The following is a 24420-nucleotide window of genomic DNA, read 5'->3' as shown; positions in this document are numbered from 1 at the left end:
GTAATGCAACACAATCCTGAACCTCAGTACCTCAGACTACATGTGCTCAGCCATACTGTTGTGTTCTGAATCCCCAGAGTGAGGAACCGCAGCCTGATGCATCTACAGGGCACAGGTTCAGCTTTACACTTTGCAGAAAGCTTGTCCAAGCACTTGGCAACTCAGAGCAGCCTCACCTTTGGTGCTGATGCTCTGCATCCTCAGCCTGAGCTAGAACACTGGGTGGCAGTCCCCTGGCAGGGTTTCACACCCCCTTGCCCCTTGTTTTCTTGTAAACACCTTCTGGGGTTGAAGGAGCAGCGTGCTTTTCGGTCACTGTGCTTTTCCTGCTCTGGTAGTAGGCTATAAACTGATAGCTCCCTTTCTTGGATGGGGAATGCATTACCACAACTTTCCAGAGTGCAAAGGGAAATTCCAGAGCCAGAGCCTCAACAGGAGAATGACACAGCTGCTTTGGAGATCTGAGACAGCTTCTGCCAACAGCCAGCACCAGAAATATAAAACACTGTAGACTGACTGTTCTCCCTGTAGCAACATGGGTTTGGATTGTCCAGCCGTTTATCAACAGCTGGCTTCTCACCTTCTCTGCAACTCCCCCTTCACCAGCCTCACCAGCAGATGTTTGTTCAGATGTTCACAACCAGGGAAGCAATTATAAAACCCAAGAAATACCCTCTGTTAAATGCCAGGGGGAGCCTGGGGTGTAGGAGAGGTCAGATGGTGCCTGTGCCGTCTGCTGGAGTGGACAATAGTTCGTGGGTTGGGTCTGTAACGGGAAGAGCTGAGCCCCAAGGATCTAGCCTGTGAACCACACTGCAATGTTTTCCGGGGGCTTCAGGCCCTCACACCTCTGATAAGTGGGTGCTAGGAAGTAAAAAGGCCCCTCTCTCAATCCACATGCACCGGGACAGGTGGACTCCGCCATTCCACAAGTAATTATGGGATAGCACTGCCCCTTGCAACATGCTCATCTTATGGTGGAAGGTCTCAAACAGCACAGGGAACTTAGTCACCAGATACTGCATCTGGTGGATATGATATGCTGGAAAGCACCCAGGAAAAGGGAAACACTTCTCTATTTAATTTTTTAAACAGCTTAAGTAAGGAAAAAAATGAGGCATTACTATAATTATTATTATTATTACAATTATTATTTCGACATAAAAGCCTTTGTCTTTCATTTTCAAAATCAAATGTTTTGTCTTGTAAATACTGGAAGTTTTTCTTTATTTTTCTTTTTTCTTCCTTTAAATTCAGAAGTTTTTATATTGAAATGACATATTTCATGTAAAATTGACATAAAGAATCCCATTGCCCCGCATTAGATCACCCCAAACCCTACCAAACCAATTCTTTTGGGGCTGAACAAACCCATTTTGAGTTGCCAAAAAGGAATTTCTGTGGGTTTTTTGTGTGTCGCTGAAACCTCTTCCTGAAAATTCAAGCTGGTTTCTTCAAACATTTTAATTTCCCACCAAGCCTAAAAACAACCATCCTTTGCTGAACTAATTCTGCTCTCAGATGACAGCGTTGTGTAACTCCTGTAGGTTGCTGATTGACGTGTCAGTCATGCTAGCGGTGAATGAGACCATGTGAGGCATTAAGTTGGCCGAAGTGAAATGAGCCTGATGGGTCTCAGGCAAGGCATAGAAAAAGGCATCTGTAAAGCAAAAATCTCCTGGAAGCAAAGGAATCAGTTCTGCATGTGGAAGCTGAAGCTCTTGCTCATACACAGTGAGGTCCCCCAAGAAACAAAATACCTTGGCAAGTACCTCCACCAGCAGCATCGGCCACCACAACCACCTACCACACTTCTCCTCCTCCAAGGTCTAGGCTGACAGTGTTTTGCAGCCCAGTGCACACAAAAGAGCTTCAGTGTCCTGGGTAGGAAATACTCATGTTTTCCCTGCCATCCCCTGACACAACCCCACACCGTGCGGTTCACACAGCAGCACGGTGCAGCCATCCCAACTCTGTCCCAAAGGTGGTGTTTTTCTCCATCACCGGCACTGCAGCTGTCACCACCCCGAGCCCTCCCAGGGATGGGATGGAGTGATGCCAACCTCCAGCCCCCACCTAATCCAGTCCCATACTTGTGCACTTGCGGTTCCTGCAAAATCAAACAGTAGCTGGACCCCTTTAAAACATCACACTCTTTGCCCTGCAACTGTCTTGGAGAAAAACACCCCAAAACTACACCAAGGTTAAGCTGCCCAAGAGTCCCCGCGATAACGTGCTGGCAGCTGGGAGAGCTCTGCTTTTGTGTCATGGAGCGGGCAGGTGCGGGGCACAGGCTGCTCCCAAAATAATCACACTATAACCCAGCCCCACTTTTAAATGGGCCAAAATTTCCCCATAGAAAATCCACAAGCACAAAGTAATACCTGCCATACATACTCTGGGGGTGGCTTTGGGGTTTTTTTTATTACTATTTTCCAAAGCAGGACATTAGTCATTGTGAGCTGAAAGCAGCGTGCTCTGATCTCGCTGTGCAACCGCAGCTGTCCTGGATGCTCCTGCCCATCCCCAGCACCACCAGGGAGCTCCAGAGCAAAAAGCCGAGCCCCAGCTGGGAGGCTGGTTAAGACGACGGAAATTTTAAATCCTGTCCTTTTATTGAAATTTCAGATTCTGGTAGAAAATAAAAGAAAGAGAAATCCTTTCCCTCTCCCTGCCACCACCTTGAGTTTTTCCTTTCAGTTCAGCCTGCTGGGGTCCTTTGCTTGACTTAGAGGTTTATTTATTTATGTGGAAAGAAGCCAAATCTGAAGTTTCCTACAACTGCAACTGGAGCTGATGTATCAGAGTTTCAGGTTTGTTTTTCAGTCCACTTACAGCAGTGTCAATGTCCAAAACCTGATCACATTAGCAAGTGCTCTGGCTGGGGATGGTTTTCTGCAGGCTTTGCAGTGGAGCCTGCAAGGTGCCACTGGAAAACAAGCTTCTCCCAAGACCCCCTAGGTCTGTGCGTGTCCCTGCCGCAGCCCCCCATGCCCTTTTGCACCCTTTGCATGCTCCTTGCCATCATACACACAGGTGCTGGAGAAAGATTCAGTCGCTGTGTTTATAAAGTGCTGTCACTGAGCAGCATGGCATTTGATGGCATTTCATTTCAGGTGGGTGTTTCTTTTGCAAACATTAAAACAAAGAGGTGAAACGTTTTTACCTTGTGCCAGGCTGTGGCTGTTACCTACTAGTCAGCACTAACCACAAACACTGAAAAGCTTGAGCTATTTTCCTTAGAAACAGTTTATCTTTTTTATCTTTTTTAATTATTCTTTTTTTCTTTTTTCTCTTTTATCTTTCTTTTTTCCCTTTTTTGTTTTCTTATTTTTACCCTTTTTTCTGTTATCTTTTTTCTTCTTTGTTGTCTTCTTTTTTCTTACGTCTTTTTCCTTTTTTCTCTTGATTTTTTCTCTTTCTTCTTTTTTTTCTCTTTGCCCCTCCCCCCACCCCCCCCACCCCCAGCTACTCTCATGCTGCTCTTAACCATAGCTGAGGTTTTATTTCCTTGTTCCCCACTGCTGTTTTTTTAAGGCTGGATGGGTTATAAATCAGTTTGGTTTTCTAAAATCATTCACAGGAACACACTTCTCGCAGGAGATTTTTCAGTCACATCTGTCCAATAGCCGTGATGTTCCACTGCTTCCCAGAAAACACAATCGATGAATTGTCCCTGTTTCTGTTCTGATCGTTGGGATGCACAAGGCTGCTGAAGCCGAGCAGCTTTTGTAGGCTGGAGGCTGGATGCTCTGGCCAAGTGGTGGGCTGAGTGCCACCTTCCATCCCAGTGTGGTCCCAGCATGGCAGGCTGCAGGGCCTGGCTCTCCTGCACCCACTGGAGATCTGGGAAGGGGGCACGGGTCCCCGGGTGGGCCATCCAGGCACCCTGCATGGGTGCGGTGTGCGCTTACACATGCACGAGGCAACTGGATAATGGAAAACTTCCTAGGGGCATGCATGGGTGGAAATGTTTGCGCATCTCTATATATGTCTGTTTACCTGTGTGTGTTGATTCGTATGTACATACGAATATACCTCACTGCACAGCACACACATTTCTTTCTTACATACATCCCTGTGCACACATGCACATACTATAAATATACATACACACACACTTACTATATATATATATATATCTCCTAGAATCCTAGACTGGTTGGGGTTGGAAGGGCCCTTAAAGACCCCCCAGTCCCACCCCTGCCACGCGCAGGGCCCCCTTCCCCCAGCCCCGGTGGCTCCCAGCCCCGTCCAGCCTGGCCTTGGGCACTGCCAGGGCTGGGGCACCCACAGCTGCTCTGGGCAGCCCGTGCCGGCGCCTCGCCGCCCTCACAGGGAAGGATTTCTCCCTAACTAATATTGTACACACAACTCGCGTTCACAACCGTACACACACGTCAACCCCGAAGGCAGCCAGAGAAAGCAGACATGAGAGATGACGGTTTATAAAGGACCAGAATAAACCTGCATTGATCCTTTCAAATCTCGGCACTAGAATCTTTTGGACCTACAGCACAGATTGTTGGAAAAGTAGGATGCAGGTACTGAGCTGGGATAAATCAGCATGGGTGTATGCATGACTGGAGGGGCTATGCTGACTGACCCCCTCTACAAGTCAGTCCGTGACATGGATGGCATGCATGAGCAAAAGCCACTAAAGCTCTCCTGATCCCTGTTTTTAAGGCAGTCACCCCCAGTTCCCTGGCTATGGCTGGGATTCTGGTAAGCAGCTATCTCATCAGAGAGGTGGGCTGCACGCTGACCACATACCCTGAGCATAGTACAATGATTTCAGTTTAAATTTAGGTGAGTCCCTCTCTGCTGTCTGCTTTTTTTTAGGACTCAGATTGCAGATAGGACAGGGGAGGGGAAAATGCCATGTAAGATGCATACAATGAGACATGAAATCAAACTCAAGAAGGAAATTTGCTTAGGAGGAAAAAAAACCCCAACATTCTGGAGATTATATTGGCATTGCCCCTCTACTAATATTATGTCCATTTCCTTTCCCATATTCCTTTCCATTTCTTTACACTGGCTAGCATATGATAATTTTATACATATATATGTATATATATCTGTGTATGAAAATTTGTTAGGAAATATGCTTTGATGTTGCTTTGTTGTTGCTATTTTTAGTAACACCTGGGGTTTAACCAATCTTTTTGCCACCTGGAAACCTTACAGCAAAGTCTAAGCAAATAGCTCTGTCCCTGGGCTGGGGGAGGAAAGATGATGGAGGTGGAGGAGCTCGCTCTAGTCCAACATCAAAAGCTCTATACTTGGAGACTATCCAGAGCCACTACAGCTTTAGAAGAGGCTGGGATGATTTCAGACCCAAAATCCCAGAGCCTGTGCAGCAAGGTGGGCAGGTGTCATCATCAGCTGGAGCCAGGTGCATAGAGAGGCAGCAGGAGCTCTGCCCATGCTCCTGGTTTCAGTGCAGAGCTCACTGGTCACCCCGATTTTACCCTAAGCAGGCACCCGCTGCACGCCTCAGCCTGAAAATCACTGCAGATTCACCCTGCCCTTTCCTGCTGCCAAGGGGAACTGCTCCATAACATCTTTTAGGTATTTAGATCAGTCCTATTCCTCTAACACTTCAAAACCCTTCATGAAAGCCCATCTCAGAGCTATAATTTATCACTGTCCCCATTTTGCTTCCGGAGCGTGTGAAAGCAGAGATAGGGCTTCACCCAAGGCAGCAGCTCCCAGGGTCACTCCTGGGACTCGCAGAGCAGAGCTGAAGGGCTCTTTCACTTGGCAGTGCTTTTCATACGGAGGTGCATTGCCCTTGGCCAGCACAGCAAGGACTCGGTGACAGGTTGGTAACCAGCCTGCCCCTGGGAAGGGATGGGTGCAGGACTGGGAGGGAAGGCAGCACATCATCACCATCATCATCATCATCATCATCATCTGGCTCTGAGTCACGTCCCCATCCAGCTCACAACCTGGGTGCCTGTTTCCCACGGGGAACACCCACTAACATTTTTTCCATCCTCTTAGCACAGACACGGGGGAAAAATGCACGCAGGCACCTCTACCCGAACACTAATGTCTTTGCAAAAGTTTGGGAAATCCAAAGTTTCTCTTTGTATTAAGAGCCACTGTTCCTCTCCAGCCCCATCTCTACTATAACTACTCTCAACATTTTTTCCCCTTCTCCAAGTTAAGATTTAACTGGTTTATGAGAGGAATAAATATTCTGTCTCTACAGTCCAGCTTTCCAGCAACTTGGGAAAAGTTAGCACTTTGGCCAGGGCCTTCTGCATGCTCTGAGCTATGCTTTTAATTTAAATTTAATAGTTATTGCACGTTACACAAATGGCGATTAAAACCATATTGATTGAGGTTTAGCAGCTATGTGAGAAATGCAGATCTTATTACAGAGCTGCTCCATACCCAGAGTGTGCTTTTAATAACTCCCTGCTCATCAAGGGGCAGATGGGAGGGAGGCAAAGGAAAAGGCAAGGCTGGGAGGCACGGCTGGAGGGACAATGGCAAAGCTACGGTAGGCAGCTCGCTTCACACCTCGGGTTCGCACACCCATAGCATGACATATCCCCACCGATATGCTGCTTACTTCCCCATCTATAAATCAAAGAAAACCTACCTTAGGCACAACTACAGACACGCAAGCAAGCCTACCAGGCCACATCCACACCACGTGCTGGACAAGCAGACAAACATGTTGGCTGAGATCTCAGGAGATAAATGGCTGTGGCAGGACGTATTGCCCTAAGGGCTTCCTAGGTCAAGACCTGGTGCAGAGCCACTTGAAAACCCCAGAAACTGTCAAAACAGGACTTGTTATTTGCTCATCGCTCTCCCACCCCCCCGCCCCCCACTTTTCCAAAGGCTGCAAAGTTCATTTGGTGGCAAAGCAGAAATAAACAACATCTCGTGTCCTAGTTTGTCTGAGATAATGACTGAAAAGAGAAAATCAACTGGGAAGATAACAGCACTGAAATCACCCTGCTGAGAGCAGTGCAAACCCTTTCAAACCAACTCTTGTGCTTTTGCACAATTCTTTGCTTTGCACAATTTCCATGCTTCTGAAAAGCAGGCTGGGAAATACTGCAGGGACAAGGTGTGTATAAATATTAGAGGAGACAGATAAAGATGTGGAACGTGCAGGGTTACAAGGGGAAATGGAGATTAAAAATCCTCCCAGGCACACCTGCAGAAAATCTTACTTTCCGTGATTCCAAATGACTCAGTAAAGCTGGGCTACCCTTGGGCAGGGTCTACCCAGCACCACAGCTTTTCCTTATGTATTAGGGAAATAAAGTTAATGGTGTTTCAGATCCTCCACAGAAATCATCTCCTTTCCATGAGAGACTAAAGAAAGCCACGTTCAGAAAATCCCACTGCACTTCTGCTTCTCAGCAATCCAGATACAGGCTCAGAAAGCTGCTTATTTTGCTTTAAATATTCCAAGGCCTGAGGATTCAGTAACACTGCAACTCCGAGTTATTTCAAATAAAAAAGAACATATGAAACTTGACAGGTTTTCGTCTCTACATCCCTCAGACCGAGCTGAGCTGTTTACAGGTTTGGTTTTGTATGTCTCTGTGCCACAGACACCAGACACTGCAAAGTTATTTTTTGGCAGCTGCATAACAAAGGCTTGGAAGAGGAAACTACCCAGAAAATTATTATATTTTTTTTTAAAAAAAATCATACTGTGGTGTATTTTAGGGTGCCACTGAGCAATTTCCAGATTTTCAGGGAAAAAGTAATTTTGATTAAAACTGAAAACAGGTTTGGGTTTTGTGTTCTACTTGATGACAGTTTTAGTTGGAAATGAGGGAGAAAAATTGTTCCAGATTGGTCAAAATTTTCTCTTCTGCCCAAACTGAAGTAATTCCACCATTAAAAATTTCTGGGTGGTTTTTTTGGGGGTTTTGTTTTGTTTTTTTTTTTTTTATATAAGAAGGAAAGAACCATTCAAAATGAATAGCTGCTTCAGATCAAAAAAGTCTAAAGAGGGAATTAACTAAAAAAAGCTGAAACTGGTAATTTTCTTTATCCTTTTCACATTTTTTTGGAAAACTTTGCAAAATCTGTGTCTATTTGCAAAGCATTCTGGTACCACCTAACTGCACTTTCAAGTCTCCCCAAAAAATATTTTTAAGAGAAACATCACCCAGCTCTGCAAACAAGAAAGATACACAAAGATAGCCAGGCTTTTGTTGGCCCAGTAAATTAATCTGGAAAGCTCCTTCAATTTCCAGTGCTATTCAGTTTTGGCCCTTAGAATGAGTGGAATATACTACAAAGGAACCCTTTTGCTGTGTTTTAATGCATGCTTGCTCAGCATCTTACTATTTCTTCACTGCTCTGCATCCTGGCCTGCATCTCTTGGGCATCATCTCTTTTTGGGATGCTACAGCCCCGGGGACTTCAGTCATCCCACATCCCTTCTTCTGATGAAACATTTTGCTGGGTCAAGGCCACAGGTGGTTTCCTAACGCTGAAAAATACCCTTTATACTTTCAGGCACTGATTCATATCTGTCAAGCAAGCTGCCAAATTCATGTCAGCCTGGGGCCAGCTGCTGCAAAGAGAGGGACAGGAGGGAGAAAGGTGCTCACTCCACTATTATAAGCTGCTCTACAATGGCCAGCGTGGCTGGGAACATCCTGTGCTTCCAGAATGACACGGAGTGTGATAAATAAAGGGGAGAATAAAAGAGCAGAGCTGCATTTAGAAGCGTGCTATGGCTGCATGGCATTTTAATTATGCTAATCTCTATGGTCCATCCAGAAGCACTGAAAGAAATTGTTAGTTGGGCATTATAAGCTTGACCATCAGCTGATTTTTATGTGCAAGGCAGTGTGTCTCAGCCACCAGCTCCTGAGAAGATACCTGTGGTAGCTGGGTACAGCCTCTCACAGGCAGGGGGGGCTTTGGAAAGGGAACAGAGACTGTGGTGACAGCCCTGACAGCATCCTCCAGCTGAGCTTCTCCTCCCCATGCACACTCATGAGTGTGCAACACCAGACCTCTGCACCCCCTGCTATGCAGAGGGTGTGAGACAGGGTGCGAGAAAGCACCATTTACAAAGGGAAAGCACAATACCCTATTATACCTGCAGGAGGATTAATTCATCCCATCCTAAAAAAGTTATCTGGTATTTAAAATAAGTGGCATCTGAAGTCTTCCTGCGGAGTTACAGGAGTTTGTAGTGTTATGATGCTAAAAAGGGAGCTGCCTCTATGCACCTGAAGATATTCTGCCAGATCTATGCAATTTTTCAGCACATACCTAAGAGGCATTTGCCTCTCACTAAATTAAAAATAAATCAGAATAAGCTTACAAAAGTTCTCACACCTTGCCAGAGCACTGGTCCATGGCAAGAATGGTGAGTCAGAGGCAAATCCCATAAAACTCAAAAGGAAACATTTCCTACTGACTCCCGCGAGCTCAGGCTCGCAATGGTGTCTCTTGTCTTTGCTAAACTTTCACTCATTTTCTCCTGGGGCCTCCTCAAGACTCACTACTCAAATTTCTCTGGGCTTGAAAGCCTCAGGAAGAAACCACTGAGAGAGAAAGAGGCCCAGCGTGGGCTTGGTTTAGCCTGGCAGGTGTCTGCCCACTTCAGAAACTTTCACATATGTGAGCACAGGAGGGAAATTGCTCTCTAAAAGTATTTCTAACGACACGCACTGTAGGCCAATAATAATAGCGGTGATGACAATGGAAATGTGTAGCACCTGGAAGGAATGAAAGCAAGGCAAAAAACAGATTGGAGAGAGAAAGATGAGAGGGTGTTCGAGGTGGAACTCATATGGTGACCACCTTCAGCTGTCCTGACTTTGGAGGCTCAGGCATACATGCATAAAGATGTCTTGATCTTGGAGGCTCAGTCATACATGCATATAAAGAGGCATCCCACGTCGCTCTCAAGGAAGGCTTGGCCAAACTCCATGAGATCTAACATGGAGACAGGTTTCAAAGTGAGCAAAGGCCTGCATTGCCCCCAGCATCTTACTAAAAGAGAACATAACTACTTTGTGCAAGCTGGGTATGATGTGTGCGCACTGCATGGAATATCCAGCCAGTCTTTCTTTGGATCAGACAAGCCCTTACTAGTTGGATGCCTTTAGCATCCCAAGGGACACCATCTACTCAGAGACTCAAGGAAACTGTTCTCGGTGCTGCCCTGTGTTGGGGGCTCAGGGACAGCCCTGTACCACCATCTACCTGAGGCACTCTTGATAGAGCTGTGCTTTGCTGGTGTACAGCAGGGGTTACACAGCTTGCTGATGGCTTTGACGACACATGCTCCTGCTGTCTCTGTACCAGAGGGAAGGGGTTCTTCAACATGCCGAGATTAAAATCACACTTGCACTGGAATGTCCTAATCTTGGCCCAGCAAATGGCTTTTTTTTTTTTCTGGCAAGAAAAGGCCCCTTCTTTCTTATACAACCTGTTGTATCATGTTTTCCATGGGTTGTAAAGGACCTTAGACTCCTGCCACCAACCAGCTACAAGGTTATCCGCTGCTGAGCCTCTCATCCCAGAAGAGACGCACGCCCATGAGCTCATGGTTCCCTCACACATCCAGATAAAACAACTCTTTTGCACACTCAGAAACTGTCTCCAGTGGGCCAACACCTCAGCTTTCTTACTTACAAAGAAGCCTTTTTGCCTACAAAACCCTTCGCCTCTACCCACTCACACCCCCGCTTCTTACGGAAGGCAGGGACGTAGGTAACTTCCTCTGTCACGTGCAAAATACCCTTCCCTCTCCAGCAGTATGCTCGAAACCTGCAGCACATTCATCCCACAAACAAACCCCTTTCTATCCACAAAGTAACTCCTGCTTTCCACTCCCCTAAGCCCTTCTCACACGAATGTCCGCTATTAACTCACATTTCTCCCACATCCAAGCTCACTCCGAAATAATCATTTCAGTCACTTCAGCCCAGAATAATTTCTTCAGCAAGGCAGCAAAATCTCCTCTGCCAATCCCACCTAGCAAGGCATTTAGAAGCTAAAATGGGATTTTCCCCCATGACAATCAATCCATCTCCCCCAGGAGATGTTTGCATCCCTTCTCCCGGGAGTGCAGCCACCCCAGCCTGCCCAGTCCTGCCTCACGCTGCAGCAACAGCTCGCACGTGCAGCCCTGCACATCTGCTGGCTGTGACCTGGCCGTCACACTGTGGCACGCTCCGTGCTTCCCAGCTGAACAGACAAGTCCAGCAGGATCCCATCTTCACCGGTGCTGTGCCATGCCTGTACATTTTCCCCACGGCTGCTCCCATCCCAGATGCTTTTACATCTGTCCTTGCAGAAAAAGGGAAGACACTTTTATTTTTTAGCATCCCTGCAGATGTTCAGAAGCCTGCAGGGCATTTCAGGAGAACAAGTTTCACGTGGCTTCATGATCACAGTGCTCCACAGAAATAAGCGATGAGTGTTTTTTCCCCAGGCACCTGTATTACTGCATGCTGCTACAATGAGCATATCAAGTGATGACATGGGAAAACGTGGCTATCAAGGATAACTCTATATGGTAAGCTGTGTTCCTTCGGGTCCTCACATATGCCAGCTGTCTCTGCATGGCCTTTTGGGACCCAGGACTCACTGGACTTTGAGCACACGTCATCTCAGCTATCTTTAGCAGCTGAAACATCAGCACCCAAATACCTGTCTCATCTCCCCTTATCAAGAGATCAGCATCTCCCAAGGGTGATCCAATCCATCCTGATATATGTGTTCAGCACAGCCGCAAGGGATAAACCTCAGGAGAGTTTCTCTCTGCTGATTATAGATGATTCATTTAAGATCAATGATCAGCTTTCCAATGGTTAATGGTATGGACACAACTTTGGTGTCCATAACAATAAAAGATTAATCCTGTTTTGCATCAGCCTTACTATTTTTCAGGAGAGCAGAATATATATCTGGCAAATGTTCCCCCCTACTAAAAGACAGCATTTGGGTGGGAATGAATGAGGTATGTGCAACAGACAATCTTCTTGCAACAATATCTCTTCAGGACAATGTGTTCCCCAAAGTAAAGAGGTTCAGGAGCCCTAGAAACACTTTCTTAAAAACATAATTCTTTGGGGACTCAGCCAAACTCTTACAGAAAAACAAAGAAACAACAACAAAAAAAAAACCCCACAACCTCTTTTCTATGAGTTGCAAACAACATTCAGTCATATACAATCTACTTTGATTCAAAGTACTGGATCAAATCCTATAGGAAGGTATATGTGAGTAACATTAACACTTTAGAATAACTGCATGTACTTAAGGGGACTTATCTCACATTTAGGCTACTGCAACTGATAACCCAGTAGAGACTCAGTACAGACTGAGACAATGAAACGGCAAGAGAAAGACAATGGGAAAATCAAACAGGGCTCATAGAAAATTAAGAAAAAAAGAAAAATAAGAAAATAAGGCTTTTAGACCATTCTCATGACAGCAGACTAACAGACAGGAAAATTGAAACAAGAAGTACATTTCTCTACCACAGAAGTATGTTAGTTTGGAGGCTTTTTAGTGCCTAAAAAAAAAGGTCAAAAATTCCAAATACAAAATTGTGCAATAAGGTCTAAGAATGAATATAGATAATTTGAGACATTCCTATCAAAGGATGCATTTCATTAATTTTTAACATTTTGTTTTGACACAAGGTTGTTTTCCTCGCCTTTTTTTAACTACAGATTATCTTCTGCATGAAAACAAGAATGAGTTTCATCCTGGAATGCAGTAAAGGGATGTTTGGAGAATTTAAAAACTCATTAAGGCATTTTTTTCAAATGTTGTACAATGATCTAGGGAGGTGTTCTGATCTACACCAGATGGCCTGAGCTCCACCAGAGCTAGGTTTATGCAGCAGGAAGCAGTATATTTGCCAGCCCTGTGCACAAATAGCTTCAATTTTGACAAAAGCATTTTTGATTAAAAACATTTAATTGAAAAACTCCCAGGAAAACTTCTCTAGAGAATACTGTCTCCCCTTATAGCATATGAGTTTTGGGGAAAAAAAATACCGTGGACCCAACCCATGCATCTACCTATGCTTTCCCTAGTCCTAATTGCTATATTGTAGATAATGGAATATTCTCTGCAAAGGTGAAGCAATGCTATCACAGGAGTACTGGATTTACTTACTCAATATGCACTTATTAGCACTTTAAAAAATATGATAGGAGTCCATAATTGCAAATTGTGCTGGAAGGCAAAAAAAGAAATTGCATGAAAATGTGTGCAGAGCGAGTACGTTTTAAAAAATAATGCAAAAATGAATTGGTTTCAAATCCTATTTGGATGAAAATGTATTTGATGATCCTGAAATGGTGGTGTTAAATGTTTTTTAAGCGGTACCAGCTTGAGGGTTGTTTTTTGGTGGGTTTTTTTTTTAATTACAGCTCATCTCTCTACTGGACTTAGCTGCCCTTCATACCACAGTGTCAGAGTATCCCAGCTGAACATTATCACAATGTCATGGTATCCTGGCTGAAGCTATGTGTGCCCTGGAAAAGAAGTTATTGCGATTGCCCTCTCCTCCTTTTACAGTGCAGGAATGTTAAGTACAGAGACGTTACCAGAAAGCTGGATCCCACCACGTACCACTTGCTCAAGGTCATGGCGGAAGTTATCGGAGCACAGCAGTGCCAGTGTCAGTACTTTAAAAACTAGCCCAAAACTGAATTCCGTGTAATTAGACTTCTTCTTGATAAAGTTACAAATTATTGAGTTTTTTTCACCGGTATTAAAACTGAAAGATTTGCAAGGTCTTTATGATTCAAGGCAGGACAAACCCACTGTCAGTGCTTCCTTTATTATAAATCCCTAGCTGCAGGAGTCAGTCCCATGTGGAAGAAGCAAACAGTTTCAGCAGTCCATGATTTACAAGCCACGCAAGAGCCACGTTGCCATGTGCTCAGGAGGCACATTGAAGAGACAGAGTAACTTATGCCCTTCCTCACATAGTTTCTGTGTTTTCCTGAAAGGGAAACTACTTTCTGAGCTAACAAGAGAGGATCCCAGAGACAGTCATCCCTCGTCTCAGCTCTGAGGAGTTGGTGCCATGGATGGCGGTGGAGCTGTGTCCTTTTCCCTCTTCAGCAATATCTAGTCTTGCCTCATGTCCTATGGCTCACCTTAAACACAGGTGATCACCAGGACTCCCCCGTTGGTTGCTCAGTATCTTGTAAGAAACAGGAAAGAATCTGGCTGCTCTAAACTAATCAACCAAATAATGCTGATTTGCACCCAGTCATTGACTGGTCCAAATCCCTATGAGAAAGAAACCCGTGAGATGCTGCAAAGCTCCTCTTCTTTTTCCCAAGGGCAACAATGCCTTTTCCCAAAGGACAGTTCCCAAAGGACAATGCCTTGCAAAGAAATCCTGCTATGCCTTGCAGTATCGGTCCATCTTGGGGTATTTACTGTGCAAACAATACCGGAGAGGTGTTTCTAAAGATGCCTGCAGGGGCCTCTGACATTGCCTTTGAACATGTGTGGTGCAGAAGGAGCAAAGGGGAACTACTCACCTTTAGATCTTCATTTGCTTATTGCATTTTTATAAGTCAGGAGGTCATTTCATGGTCATTTCCATAGGAATATATAATTTCTTCTTATCATTCTCTGATACAAATTTCTTTTGAAATAAGAGTCACTCTCAGTTATCTGCTGAAGGGTCAATTCCCATGAAAAAAAACAAGTGGAAGGAAAACAGACCTCCAGCATCATTTCACTGGAATTACTACTTCACAGCTTTAAAACCTTGAGTGTTTCCTAAACATTGAAAGTTCCCTGTCAATGGGGTGGTTCACTGAAAGGGCAACGTGATGCCAGTTAGGCAGCTCAGGATAACAGTAGTGACCCCAAATTTTCTCAAAACCTATATAGGAAATATAATCTTATTCTTGCATATTTTAACAAGACTTCAGCAAACCCTGATGGGAGCAGCACTGACTCTTTCCAGTAGAAATTTCTCTAAAGGAGGAGGAGAAGGCTCATGCCCTTTGGAGGAACCTTGGGGCAGAACCTGAAAGTAGCAGGTCATACAGGAAACCTGGATTTTTGCCCAAGTTTCTCTCTGCCTTCCAAAGTACGCACATAAGCACATAGTTCCCTTGCCATCCAGTTGGGCTTTTCTGAAAAACCGCAGGAGGTGTCAATGGCTCACTTTAAAGAAGTCCCAGACTGGTGATGTCTACAAAAGTGATGCATTCCAGGCAGACAGAAGTTAATTCAACACATGATCCAAGCCCGCTCCAGTCTGGCCTTGGCCATTGGTTAGTCAGCCCCGGGTACAGTCAAGGCTTCCTGACATGTACCTGCAGTATTGCCTGCAGAGGAGCAGTCATGTTCCCACTGAGGTCAGTGAAACTTGCATGCAATAAAATCTGATACTTTGGGGATAAGATGGGACAAACACATCTGATCATCTTCAGGTAAAATAAAATTCAGCTTTTAGCTTCTCTGTTTAGCAGACACACGCCCAGCGACTTTGCTCCCACTCTTACTCTGCCTGCGGCAATTGCCTTTGCTGCACACTCTCTGCTCAAAACCATGAGCTGCTTTTGGAGAAGGTCATCTCACAGTACTGAATACACCACCACCAGAACCACCACCAACCCAAGGCCCCCCAGCCCACTTCCTCCTATGCCAGCTCAAAAGATACATACTTTGATAGAAGCTGGGTTAAATTCAACTTCTTTTTTGGGTTCTGGTTCTGCTGGTTTAGGTGCCGGTTTGGGTTCTTCCTTCTTAGGTTCAGCTTTCTTAGGTTCGGGCTTCTTTGGAGGCATGCTGGTTTGCTGGTGGGCTGCTTTAGAAAGGGAGAGAAGGAGACAAGACAGTCAGGGAAGAGGTGGCTGCTGCAAGATAAATCACCAGCGCACACAGGTCTTTATGCCTGTCCTGTCTCCTGAAGTCACACTTGTGTCACTCTCCAACCTGTCACATGCCAGAGCTTACAATAGGGCTGCTGCTATAAAAGGACAAGACATTTACCGGGCTATTTTAGAGCCATCAGATACGGCATTGTTATGAATTAACACTTAAATGGAATGAGAGGTTGGGGGTTTTAGGGCTGAGGCTGGCGCTGGGTCAAACATTTCTGGTGCGCATGTGCATGCGTGTGCGGTACACAGGGTGGCTGGGTTATGACCCAGGTCCATCGATGGGTTTTATCATCCCCAGGGCCATGCTGACGCCTACCTTCCCAGCTCACTTGCTGCAGTGTCTCTTTTTCAGGCTGGACTGCACCCCGGCCTTTGTTGTGCTGCTGTTCATTAAAAGACGACCACAGATTTATAATTAGATATGAGGATGGAGCTATATGGGAGGCTGACCATCAACACGTTAGCTGGCACAAGGGAGAATTGTTACCTCAGATCACAGACTGGTCTCCTAGGAAGGTGCAAAGAACCAGTATTGCTTATAGCAGAAAGCATCTAACAAGCATGGAAACACGCACACACAGGGTCTGGGATAACACTGGGTCTCTGTAAGTACATCCTTACGTCTGAGATTTTCCAGACCATTTTAGGGACTTGAATGCCAAATTCCTATTAGAATAACTAAGATAAGGGTATCCACTTGAAACTTTTCTAATCCCAGCCTTACTTTGATTTAGATAACTCCTCTTCAAAGCAAAATGGAGTTAACAGTTTTCAGATCCGCATTTGCTTATGTTATTTTTCTAAATCAGGTCACTGTCTGAGACATGGTCACTTCCACATTGCCTGATCTATTTTTTTTCCAAAAAAACAACACCCCCTGTAACAAGACAACCACCCCCCAAATCACAATGTATTTGAAAAAGGGATCTGTGCTGGCATTTCAAATAAGTATCAGTTGAATCATAAATCTCTTTGTTTTTCTTACTATGTCATCCTGATAACAGAGCATTCAGACCCCTTTGAGACCTGCTTTTGCCCACCCCGCCACCAGCCTGACCCCTCAGTAGCTGCTCTAGGCACTCCTGGTTCCCTGGCTGGCTTTGCTGGAAGAGTGCTTGTGCTTTATCCCGCGCAGCTGCTCCCAAATCGCAGCCCATCCACTACTGGCAGTACACAAGCAGCTTGGAAGTGCCACATGATTCCTACACAGAAAGCTGGCCACCCCCTTTGAACTGCTGTCTCCACCATGGCTTCAGCAAGTGAAAGCAGTTGGGGAACCTGGAGAGACTGGAGGGGGAATGGAGCAGGGCTGAGCTTTGTGTCTATACAATATGGTGTAGTTCCAGGTCCTACCTGAATGAGAGCCTGCTTTCTGATTCCAGGTTTGAGGCAATGCCACAGCATTTATTACAGTAATAAATACATCGCTACAATAGCATAACTGCACAGTAATGGTCGTTTATGCTTTTTGGATAATGGGAAGCAAATCTCATTCCTCTAATTAAAGAGGACACTTCAAGAACACTGCCTATGACAGGAACCTTGAGCTGCTCCTGACCAACCTAGTGAGGTATTTTGGTGTTTTGGCATTTCACTGTTTCAGGGACCACCCTGAGAACTGCATTTTTCCCTGCAGTGTGTTGCCTTCCAGGTAACTCAATTCTGGTCAAAGCTGGTAGCAGCAAAAGGATGTGTCTCCATGAACAGCTATGCAGAGATCTGTCTACTGTCTCTCCCAGACCAGACTCTAGTTCTGCCACTTCTATTCAGTTCACAAACGCCACAAGACCTGCTCTGATGGAGCCCACCAGTCCCAACCCACGTTTGTGTGGCCACGCAGGAAAAAGTTTCTGAGACCAGCTTACCAGCCTATTGATCTACACACTATAAGCTGTGCAGCCAGGGGAGCAGTTCAGCTTCCCTAGGGTATAAACCTACACTTGGTCCCTGGGTTATAGAGCAAGATTGGTTTGCACTGGAGACGCAACAGAGATGCACTAGATGATCCCACCTGGCCTTCAGTTGCCGTTGCAGAAGGGCCCCAGTCTCCCATAGGGTCTGTGCCATAACTGTATACTGGCCAGTCCTTCCGATATGCTTCCGATACCATAAGGTATCAGAAATGGCTCTAGAAACACTTATGTAATCAAATGAACCCCATCCACGGTGAATTATTAAACCGTAGGTATAGGGCACCCCCATAGCTCTGAAGAGGCCACTGTAGGCAGAGGCATCTCCTATGACACCAGACACTGGCCATTTAAGTGACTGAGTGAAGTCTGAGTTATCTGCTGCTGAAAGAGATGCATCACCCCCACAATGAGTATATGGACAAGGTCTCTGGTGACTGTGATGAGAGCAGAGACACATAGTTCATATAAAGTGAGATGAACCCTACCCAGGCTAGATTCCACCTTCTGAGATTTCCTTCTTATTGCAAAGCCCCAGAGTAAAGGCTTTCTGAAAGTTTCTGTTTCTCATTTGCCCATTTTCTGTCCAGGGCAAACAAGAATTAAGTGTGGAAACTGTCTGATGCACCCTGCTGATCAGAAGAAGTGATCCTTGTAAACTTTGCAAGCTGTAGATATTTCTGTGAAGAAATAACAGAAATCGTGCATTGTTTTCATGCCCTGTAAAAAGTTTTGCTGCATTGATTTCTGCATTGAAACAAGTCATGGCTGGAGAACTGTAAGAGCTTTCTACAGACCCAAAGAAATACCAGGGAGTAACTTCACCATGATCCTCCACTACAGACTTCTCGATTGACATCGCAGAAGTCAGCACAGACCCAGGAAATCCTGAGTTTTGCTAATTCAAAGCAGCAAAGCTGCAATGCAAATTAGCGTGTGCTCTGAGAGCAACCATCACAAGGACAGCGTCTGAGCAGGCACCAGCCTAAGCACAGGAGTGTGTTTCACACAACATTTGAAAAAGCCACCAGGTCTTATTCCTGAACTGGAAATGGCACTGGAAAATATCAGGCAATTAAGATGCCCGCAGCAGCTTGGGATTTTGTCACCTCCAACTCTTCAAGATAAGAAGAGACCATAATAACAAGAGGAGTCGTATTTCACTTTCTCTTCCAAATGCCACAGATCAGCCGTGGTTGTGGGGTTTGTTGGTGGTTTTTTTCCCCCTCTCAGCTGTTCTCTAAGAAAAAGATATTAGAGAAATAATGGCAAAGACAATCCAGAAAGCTCACCTCATTCTGACTCTCAGCCAAACTCATACAAAGGTTATGTCAATATGCTTTTCATTATATTAATGATAAAGTATATTCACAGTACAGTTGGCTTGACAAAGTTCACCAAAAAGATCCTTTGCACTTGTGCAAAATTAAAGTGGTTGCAGTCTCCCACCACTTTTATTAAATTGTCAGTCAGGCTCAGAGAGGAGGCCTCTGGCAATGCCAGAAAAATCCCAGTTAAATACTTTGGGATTTTAGTCAGTCTCCTACATCTCTCTTCCTCTTCTACACACATAACACATTCCCTCCTGGCTTCTGTTTAATTTCTGTGTGTAGACCTACCAATGACCAAAATACCCCAACAGACGAGCCCTTATTCACAGCTTGAGGCGGTTCTTCACTTGACTTTTTCATCACAATGTAGCGTAGCTGGCAGGTAACAGCCCCATTTATGTGATTACTTTATGCTTTATTGAAATATATTTAAATTTAAATAACATCTTTATTTAAATATGCAATGTCAAGGCAAAACAGGGAGGTACCTTATGAGTTTTAAGTACCTGCAGGGCTGGCTAACCACTGCTGGGTGGATGTCTTGGACTGATTCCATGGATTAAAGATATTCCATTGCCCTGCAAATCCTTCTGCAAACAGCCCAATCAATGCAGCTAATCTTGCCCTAAACCCCCCATTCACCTCTTCCATGAGGATCCCTAGAGTCCCAGCAGCTGCAAAAAAACCCTGACCAAAATTCCCTCTTCCTATTAATAGGTTTTGAAGGGTGGGGAGTGAGGGGAGTCCTCTTCAATTTTTCAGTCATGCTCACAACAGATGTTAGCAGTAGATTTTAGTGCCAAAAAGCTATTCTGGAGTCCTACATGAGAGGCTGGGCTAGCTGTGAATTTACTAAAACTCCCTTGATCATCAGGGTATGCTAAGTTTCTCCTGAGAGGTAGACTGGGATCATCTTCAAAAAGAACGGAGCTCATCAAGACTTTTCCTACAGAAAAAAAAATTGGATTTTAAACCCAGAAAAAATAGAATATAAGTGAAAACAAAATATTCTGGCCAAAACCTGAATCATTTAAATTTGGGAGTGCTGCCACAGTGCCTTATGATTCTCTGGTCCTTGATAAGCCTGTCTGTCATATGGAATGGAATGCTGGAATGTCTGCTGGAATCGTAGAACAGCCCAGGTTGGAAAGGACCTCAGAAGATCATCTGGTCCAGCCTCTCAAAGGAAAGGGTCCCTAGATTAGATTTTCTATCAAACTTACTCCATTTACTGTAATTTGCCACACTCCCCCTCAGACCAAGTAGAGGAGAATGTGAATTGCCTCTTCCCGAGGAAAATAAAGATGTGAGAAAAGTTAACGATTTTCATGAAATAATGTTGTGGGATATTTGAATTGAACCGTTTAGGGCCAAAACATATAAATTTTCAGATATTTTTCTTAACAACACACCCTCCCCACCACCAGTAGGTTGGGGTTTTTTTCTGTTAAAAATAAAAATAAAATTAATCTTTGAGTTTAAACTTCAATTCTCTCTTCAAAAACAACCATTGATGGAAACTCTCCAGACATCTTTAAATGAGAGGTTGAGAGCACGTCAAAGATGTTCTCTCCAACCAAAAGCAGTTGTGTAACTTTTCCCAATAAGGAATGCTGTCCTTGGAGTTATAAGATGGCCACAGCTTGAATGTCTTCCCCAGAGAACAGAGAAAAAGTGTTTTTAGAAGATTTGCAACCAGAAGACAATTTATTTTTCTGCTTCTTCAGCCCCCAGCACAGCAGATGTCTTGTCAGCTGTTGGATGAAGAAGCAAGCTCCAAACCACATCTGCTCATATGCTACTCAACCTCTGTACTTTAATATAACCAAGTTATAAACAGAAATTCAGATATTTTCAAATGGCACTGGCATTTCAAAGATAGTTAATGGGGTGGGGGGTGGGGAAAAGAAAAAAAAAAACAACAGATGGGGAACTTCCAAGAGATCTCCATTTCTCTCCCTACTTTTTGTCAGCTGTAGATCTCGCCAGCTTTTCCATCAATGCCTTAACACCTCAGTGGTTACAACAAGCCAAGATATCAGAAGGAAGAACAGAAGGGGTTCTATCCACATGGAGAGAGGGATGTGGCGGGTCAGCTGAGCGGATGTTTATCAGATGGGAATCTGCTGTGAGCAAAGGTGGAGGAGGACAGAAATAAAGGTAAACCTGAGAATTTTCTTTGAGATTACTGTTGCTGCTCCCAATTTTCATAGGGTGAATTGTCTGCCCAATATTACCACTGCTTCCTATAGGAACATCAGCTCAAAAGAGCAGCAAAAGCTTGCCTTTGGACCAGCTCTTCAGCTGCTATAAATCAGTGAGTTCCACTAACTTCAAGGGAACTATGCTGATTTATACCAGCTGTGGATATGGACCAGAATAGTAGATTGTCTGGCAGTAACCATCTTTCTGACTATTGGGATCAGGAGAACACATGTTTGCTGTTCATCAGGGTGGAGGAGCATGAGGGAAGGGAGAAAAGAAAAAGAAAAAAAAATAAGCTGTATCTTTTATATGGAAAATATAACACTAAGATACCAAGCACCAAAGAAGCACTGGTGACACAAAACTTTGTAGAAATATGGTCTTGCCCATGAAGACATGTGGGATTCAGTAGGAAATTAGTATATAATGGATCCTCAGACCATGCAGGTACCATGGGACAAAGAGCAGAAGTGAAAGGGTTTCTGCATTACAGCTTCAGCAAACTTTTGAAGTCCTACTGCAAAAAAGTAAAAGCCTGAAAAACTCAACAGGATTCTTCAGTGGTTTGTTGAAAGGAAAAAGTATTAGATGTCAATTAAAGGGACTAATTAACAGCTGTTTTACAGACTTCATAATAGCCTACTTCAGAAAATCATCTAGTTCCTATTAGAAACGTTAGGGGACACTGATGTCATTTAACTTTACCATCGATGAAATACCTAGCTTTTAGATGAGCAATTATCCATGTCTTTTCTTTGTCAAAATGAAGAAATACTCCCAGATAGTGATTCTTTCCAACTTTTGCTCTTTATAACAGGTAGGATGAATACCCTTCTAGACTTCTCTTTCGCTATATACATTGGCAGCGGAAATCCCAGCTGCTCACATTGGAGGCTTCACTTTCAAATGCTTAAAGTGAGCAAATTCCACATTTCCATACTCATACAGCCCATTTCATCCCCACTAGGATATTTCCATTTTCTTTTCAGGAATGGAATAAAATAATACATTCCTTTATTTCCAAAAGGAGCATACCTCCCCTCAGCCTCCATCCATCACAGGTTTTCATGCTTTTGTCTCTGGGACTCAACAGAGTCTGAGAACTCTTCTCCTTTGAACACTTAAGGGCTACGAGCAAGTCAACTCATGATCTTCTTAGGGACAAAGTAAAAGGATCAGCCCAGTGACCAACAGGTTGGCAACACAATACTACCCATACCCTGATCACTCGGTTTCTCAGCAGGCAAGTAAATACTTCTTTTCAGGGTGACCTTGCAGACCCTAGAGCAGATGTTGAAGGCAAAAGTGGTAGATGCATGTTAATTTGTCCAGCAGTCCCCACCACCATAACCATTTCATCATTCCTTTGTGTTTTTAACTTTAAAAGGCCATTATAAGGAAAATGAAAAGCATTAACTGATTTCAATGGGGCTGTGGCATTTTACTCTCCTCCTTCTCACTCTCGTTTTTGGTACTGTACGAGATCAGCAGCTCATATGGCACTGCAACTATTTTTACAGCTTTTGACTGTCCCTACTTGTACTGCAATGTGGCTGCTGTAATTTCAAAGCTGAGCATTTCATGTTCTTACTAAACCACTACCAGAGACAGCTGCACTGCAAGGACTGGGCAAAGGTGGATTTCTTCCTTTCTTCCAAGCCATGTTTTCAGTGGCATTAACTGCAAAGCAATCCCAGGGACTGTAAGTAACAGCTGCCCTCTTCTAGCAACCTGAATTCACAGAGAACTAGCTCTGTTCTAGGAAAATGACCCAAAAGGGGCCAGTGATGGACACAGGAAAAATAAAAACCAAAAAGCGATTTATCTGGAGTAACAGCAAATTCTGAGAAGAGGACATCTCAGGAGACCTTTCTGACCTGGCACTGGACACAGAAGATAATTAATCTTACAGCTGCCTTAATGGGATCATCTATAAGAAGTTGAACATCCCACTCCTCTCTGCACATTCACATGCAAGCAAATCTGCAGCATAAAATCTTGCCACTTAAGTTAAACTGATACATCACACACTGGAAGGGATGTGGTAGGTATTTCAGGAAGCATCTTCACCCAGACCTCTCATCAAAAGTCGCAGCACTCTCAAAACTCGCCAGCTGCAACAGGGCTTTTACCATCCCATCCCATGTTAACTTCAATAGGTAGTGCTCACACCTTGCCCCAGCACAGCTACCAGTCCCCCACAAGGTTTTGACAGTTCATCTACTGCCTGTGCTGTTTCTTCAGCCCCTTCAGGCCAGTCCATCCTTGCCTCCGCTTCATCCTTCTCCTTGTCTCTCTCCCTCTCTCTCTCCCTCCCTCTCCCTCCCTCCCTCTCCCTCCCTCCCTCTCTCTCCCTGCTTCTTCCAGGTCTCCCTTCACCCAGTGCTCCCCTTCCATCCCCCTTAGAGCTATTTAACTACCTAGCAGGAACCTTATCCACGTCAGCCAGCTCACCGCCCCTGAAGGCAGCCTACAGCTGTATATTGTTAATTAACCCAGCTTCATTCCTCTACGATCAAACACTGATTATTTTTTTTTGTGCTGAGGTAGATAAATCATGGTGGCAGGTCAGCCCTCCAAAAGCAAAGTTTATTCTCAAGCCCTCCAGAAACTGAAGTTTTCCAGTCACCTCCAGAGTCTGAACACCAGCCACTGTTAAATACCTCATATAATTAAGGCTTTTGCTTTCAACATCAAAAAAAATCTCGTCAGGGTCTGCAATCAACTCTTTCCTTATTTGAAGACACCAAAAGGCAGCACATTAAAGTAAAAGCCAAGTTTGCTCCCACACTGGATCTACAAGTCACCCTTCCCTCTTTCCTCCCTTCCCCTAAATACACTTTTTTTCTTTTTTCTTTTTCTTTTTTTTTTTTTTTTTTTGACTACTGTCCATTCAGGCTCGCTTTTAGGAATTAAAAGAAAAACCTTCATGGAAAAAGGACAGTTTATCACATTTTCTTGGAAAACTGTCTTCCTTGTTTTTTAAAGGCATCTATATCACTCTACTTACCAGACAAGAAGCCTGGAAGACTAATCAGGCTGGCTAGTTGTATGAAATGAGCTCCAGCCAAATAAAACTGTATTTCA

The 24420-nt window shown here is 44.4% G+C and overlaps 1 protein-coding gene across 1 annotated transcript in view; it reads right to left on the bottom strand.

Moving 5' to 3' along the window:
• MYL3 (myosin light chain 3) overlaps positions 1–23623 on the bottom strand; it is a 42088-nt gene extending 18465 nt beyond the window's left edge. Inside the window, exon 1 of the mRNA XM_080383101.1 lies at positions 15669–23623. Within this exon, the coding sequence (XP_080239227.1) occupies positions 15669–15791 (123 nt within the window). The 5' untranslated portion in view covers positions 15792–23623. The remainder of the gene's footprint in view (positions 1–15668) is intronic.
• Between the last annotated feature and the right edge of the window lie 797 nt (positions 23624–24420).

Source organism: Falco punctatus, assembly GCF_963210335.1.
Source record: "Falco punctatus genome assembly, chromosome: 4".
Lineage (NCBI taxonomy): Eukaryota > Metazoa > Chordata > Aves > Falconiformes > Falconidae > Falco > Falco punctatus.
The sequence above is the reverse complement of the archived record's forward strand: the minus strand, read 5'-3'. Positions and strand labels throughout refer to the sequence as shown.